The sequence below is a fragment of the Oncorhynchus gorbuscha genome, linkage group LG09 (assembly GCF_021184085.1).
Source record: "Oncorhynchus gorbuscha isolate QuinsamMale2020 ecotype Even-year linkage group LG09, OgorEven_v1.0, whole genome shotgun sequence".
NCBI lineage: Eukaryota > Metazoa > Chordata > Actinopteri > Salmoniformes > Salmonidae > Oncorhynchus > Oncorhynchus gorbuscha.
In genome coordinates, this window is record NC_060181.1 from 73,771,657 (window position 1) to 73,777,259 (window position 5,603).

Consider the following 5,603-nt stretch of genomic DNA (forward strand, 5'->3'; position numbering starts at 1 on the left):
CAATTTGGATGGAAAATTACTGCGGATCATATTACCACTCCTGTTTACCATGTATTCAATTTAAGCCTACTAGAAAGTGTGAGTCCTCAGGCCTGGAGGGAAGCAAAAGTTATTCCTGTACCTAAGAATAGTAAAGCCCCCTTTACTGGCTCAAATTGCCAACCTGTTACCAACCCCTAGAAAACTTTTGGAAAAAAATTGTGTTTGACCAGATACAATGCTATTTTATAGTAAACAAATTTACTACAGACTTTCAGCATGCTTATAGGGAAGGACATTCAACAAGCACAACACTTACACAAATGACTGATGATTGGCTGAGAGAAATTGATAATACAAATATTGTGGGGGTTGTCTTGTTAGAATTCAGTGCAGCTTTCGACATTATCGATCATAGTCTGCTGCTGGAAAAACGTATGTGCTATGGCCTTACACCCCACTGCAATATTTTGGATAAAGAGTTACTAACAGAACACAGAGGGTGTTCTTTAATGGAAGCCGATCCTACATCATCCAGATAGAATCAGGAATTCCCCAGGGCAGCTGTCTAGACCCCTTACTTTTAAAAATCTTTACTAACAACATGCCACTTACTTTGAGTAAAGCCAGTGTGCCTATGTATGAGGATGACTCAACACTATACACCTCAGCTACTACAGCAACTGAAATGACTGCAATACTCAACAAAGTGAATGGGAGGCAAGGAATAAGTTAGTCATAAATTTCAAAAACTAAAAGCATTCACTAAACCTCAACTAAATCTTAATATATAATATAATAATATAATAATATAAATCTTGTAATGAATAATGTGGAAATTGAGCACATTGAGGTGACTAAACTGCTTGGAGAAACCCTGGATTATAAATTTTCATGGTCAAAACATATTGATACAACAGTAGCTAAGATAGGGAGGTCTGTCCATAATAAAGCACTTCTCTGCCTTCTTAACAGCAAGGCACGTTTTACAGGCCCTAGTTTTGTCGCACATGGACTACTGTTCAATCGTGTGGTGAGGTACCACAAAGAGGGACTTAGGAAAATTGCAATTGGCTCAGAACAGGGCAGCAAGGCTGGCCCTTAGATGTACACAGAGAGCTAACATTAATAATATGCATGTAAATCTCTCCTGGTTCAAAGTGGAGGAGAGATTGGCTTCATCACTACTTGTATTTGTGAGAGGTATTGACATGTTGAACTACTGGCACACAGCTCAGACACCCATGCATACCCCACAAGACATGCCACCAGAGGACTCTTCACAGTCCCTAAGTCCAGAACAGACTATGGGAGGCGCACAGTGCTACATAGAGCCACGACTACATGGAACTCTATTCCACATCAAGTAACTCATGCAAGCAGTAAAATTAGATTGAATACAACAGATAACAATGCACCTTATGGAACAGCAGGGACTGTGAAGCAACACAAACATATTTACAGACACATGCATACAAACACACGATAACATACGCACTGTACACCCACGTACACATGGATTTTGTAGATATATTGTAGATATGTGGTAATAGATTAGTGGCCTGAGGGCACACACTTAATGTGTTGTGAAATCTGTTGTGAATGTATTGTAATGTTTGTATAATTGTATAACAGTCTTAATTTTGCTGGACCCCAGGAATCCATGACAAATACAAATATAAAAATCTAGTGAATTCACACTCCAGAACAGTAGACAGACACAGCCCACACAGTAGGTGGAGGCATGCACCGCTATCTTACGAGTATGTTTTCAGACCGCCATAATACCATAGAAGAAGAGGAGGAGCAGACAGCTACAGGAAAAGACGAACATCTTTGGGTTATCACTAACGTTACCTACCACAGCGGCAAAGTCAGAATGTGCTATATCGTATAAATTCTTGAAAATTAACATTTGCTTTTTGGTCTTACTTTAAGGTTAGCAGTGTGGTTAAGGTTGGTGTTCGGTTTCAAATCACATTTTAAGAATATTAATTGTAGAAAAAGTGTAGAAGTTTATGACGGTGGCTGAAACGACATATTTTTGAGAAAGCTTTACAAGCACTTCCGGTGTCAAAGTTTGTGTTGTGTTGTGTTGTGTTGTCAAGATGGCTGGCCATGATCATCATCGTGACCATCTGTCTCTGTGCTTATGTGACTTAATCAGGTAATAATCAATTAATAAAGGATGCTGCTTTGTTTCTGATACCTGTCTAACCTTACAATTCTCGCCAACAGAAACTGGATATGAATAAAGAATGAAGTGACCGTCATAGCTACCTAACGTTAGTTAGTAGCCATATCTATGAAGAGAAGACATTTTACAATCGGAGTAATTTGTATAGACAAACCATTGTCAAAAACTAGTTAAATTCCTAGTTGGCTAGCTACTCAGAACCAGTCAGCCAGCCACCATGGTGTTATAATTAGTAGTATAACCTTTATTATTTTTTGTCTTGAAAACAGATTACTATGGTCCATGGTGTTGCCATGCGTGTATCTGAGCTTGGTGCTGGCGCTGCTCCTGTTTCTACTCGTCATGGGTGTCCGAATATGGCTGCAGAGGAGTCGGAAAGCCCGCCTGGCTCAGAACAGTTCCCCAACTGTGGCCTTCTTCCACCCCTACTGCAATGCAGGAGGGGGCGGGGAGCGGGTGCTCTGGTGTGCCCTCAGAGCGCTTCAGAATAGGTAGGTTTACGCAGTCTGAGCCTATAGTTAGATTTTAATGCATTAGTGGAGTGCTCATGAGCTTAATAACCTATCTTCTTGATATGTTATGTCTCTTCTGTGTCTTCCCTCCTGTAGATACCCAAACGTTTCATTCGTTGTGTACACCGGTGACCATGGGGTGACAGGGGAGCAGATCCTCGAGGGCGCCCAACAACGCTTCAACGTCAGGCTGCCTCATCCAGTGACTTTCATATTCCTGAAGAACCGTCTCCTGGTGGAGGCTAGCTCCTACCCCCACTTCACCCTGCTGGGGCAGAGCATGGGCTCAATGTTCCTGGGCTGGGAGGCCCTCACTGCCTTTGTACCAGACCTTTATATGGACTCCATGGGCTATGCCTTCACTCTGCCCATCTTCCGCTACCTGGGAGGATGCAGGGTGGGCAGCTATGTGCACTACCCCACCGTCAGTACTGACATGCTGTCTGTGGTGAGAGAGAGAAACCCAAGGTCGGAACTGTTTATTTTAATTGCATAAAGCATGTTGATATGGTTATTTATTGTGACACAGATAATGTATTCGTTAATAGTTTGGTTGATGTTTTTGTTATCAAACTTGTAATTTGCCTCTTCAGTATTTGTGATTATACACTCCCTCCTATAATCCCAACAGGTTCAACAATGCAGACTACATCTCCGCTAACCCTCTTCTTAGTATGGCCAAGGTGATGTACTACTGTGCCTTTGCTCTGATCTACGGCCTAGCTGGCTCCTGCAGCGACGTCGTCATGGTCAACTCTACCTGGACACTGGGCCATATCCTGGCCCTGTGGCGCGCACCCAGCCGCACCGGTGTGGTCTACCCTCCCTGTGACGTCCGCTCCTTCCTCAACATCCCATTGGAGGATGAGGTGGAAGGGGAGGGGCTCGATGACAGGAAGTGCCATTCGATAGTGTCCGTGGGTCAGTTCCGACCAGAGAAAGACCACCGGCTGCAGATTAGGGCCTTCCGGAAGCTTCTGGACAGGAAAGGGGTAGGTCCAGGAGGGCGGGATTCTCTGAGGCTGGTGTTGATTGGTGGCTGCCGTAACCAGGAGGATGATGATAGAGTGCTGATGCTGAGGGGGTTGTGCCAGGAGCTGGGTGTGACAGAAAGAGTTGAGTTTAAACTTAACGTTCCCTTTGATGAGTTAAAGAGGGAGCTGGTGGATGCCACCATTGGTCTGCACACCATGTGGAATGAGCATTTTGGCATAGGTATTCATTTTTATCTATACCATCTTATTGTCTTCTGTTTTTAAGAGAAGTGTTATACATTCCAAACATATTAATCTGATCCCAGTTCCTACTCTGCATCCTCTCTCTCCTGTCTCAGGTGTGGTAGAATGTATGGCTGCAGGGACAGTCATTCTGGCTCACAAGTCCGGCGGCCCCAAGCTGGACATTGTGGTTCCCTATGAGGGCGGGCAGACTGGCTTCCTGGCCGACAGCGAGGACAGCTACGCTACTGCCATGGAGACCATCCTGGCACTGTCGCCGTCGGCACGGCTGGAGATCCGGCGCAATGCTCGACGGTCTGTAGACCGTTTCTCCGACCAGGAGTTTGACGCCAGCTTCCTGTCTTCCATGGAATCTCTGATGGGAAAGCTGGAGTGATGAGGGAAAACCAATCACTCCCTCCTCAGACTGAAACCCTTCCTCTCTGCTGCACTCACAGGCCTGATTGGCTGGGAAACTGATGGTCTATGAGACCTTTGCTGGCTTTATTCATAGGAATAAGTAAGGATGCTTGTCTAACTTGCTCTGTCTTGCTAGAGTTCCAGTGAAGGGATTTGCTGGAAATTCTATTGATGTTTACACTCAAAAAGCACTTGGTCCTTATATCTAGTCCAATACGGCAGAGGGATCAAACATTGTGCTTTTTTTTCTCACTGTGATTTTTTTTCTTGCTCTGTTATGGGACTATGGTTCAGAATTGTAGATATTATACAAACAATGCTTAAAAAAAAGGAAATGTATGGTTAATTTGTCTGAATCTTAAACGTAAACTTGTTGTATTTTGTATATAATTTTTATTTACTCTTTAAAGTCCCTCCAAGCAACAACGATACCGAAACATTTTCAATGCCCAAATAATTTACATCTTGTCAATGCTTGCTTATGTTATACTTTAACCTGTGGCAAGAATAGATAGCCCTTGGTCAAAACTTTAACCTGCAGTTTAGAAAAATGCAAGATGCATCTGTACTTAAAATAAATAAATAAATATATTTAACCAGGTAGGCAAGTTGAGAACAAGTTCTCATTTACAATTGCGACCTGGTCGAAGATAAAGCAAAGCAGTTCGACACATACAACAACACAGAGTTACACATGGAGTAAAAAAAACATACAGTCAATAATACAATAGAAAAATAAGTCTATATACAATGTGAGCAAATGAGGTGAGATAAGGGAGGTAAAGGCAAAAAAAAGTCCATGGTGGCGAAGTAAATACAATATAGTAAGTAAAACACTGGAATTGTAGATTTGCAGTGGAAGAATGCGCAAAGAAGAAGTAATGGGGTGCAAAATAAATACAGTAGGGGAAGAGGTAGTTGTTTGGGCTAAATTATAGATGGGCTATGTACAGGTGCAGTAATCTGTGAGCTGCTCTGACATCTGGTGCTTAAAGCTAGTGAGGGAGATAAGTGTTTCCAGTTTCAGAGATTGTTTTTGTTTGTTCCAGTCATTGGTAGCAGAGAACTGGGAGGAGAGGCGGCCAAAGGAACAATTGGTTTTGGCGGTGACCAGAGAGATATACTTGCTGGAGCGCGTGCAACAGGTGGGTGCTGCTATGGTGACCAGCGAGCTAAGATAAGGGGGGACTTTACCTAGCAGGGTCTTGTAGATGACCTGTAGCCAGTGGGTTTGGCGACTAGTATGAAGCGAGGGCCAGCCAATGAGAGTGTACAGAT

General features: G+C 43.3%; 1 protein-coding gene across 1 annotated transcript; it reads left to right on the forward strand.

Moving 5' to 3' along the window:
• The first annotated feature begins 1,858 nt into the window (after positions 1–1,858).
• On the forward strand, positions 1,859–4,754 carry LOC124042950 (GDP-Man:Man(3)GlcNAc(2)-PP-Dol alpha-1,2-mannosyltransferase-like). Its single transcript, XM_046361101.1, has 6 exons — positions 1,859–1,935; positions 2,088–2,146; positions 2,446–2,667; positions 2,785–3,156; positions 3,320–3,903; positions 4,022–4,754. Exons 2-6 carry the CDS (start codon positions 2,088–2,090, stop codon positions 4,300–4,302), a joined length of 1,518 nt encoding a protein of 505 aa, XP_046217057.1. The 5' UTR covers positions 1,859–1,935; the 3' UTR covers positions 4,303–4,754.
• The last annotated feature ends 849 nt before the right edge of the window (positions 4,755–5,603 follow it).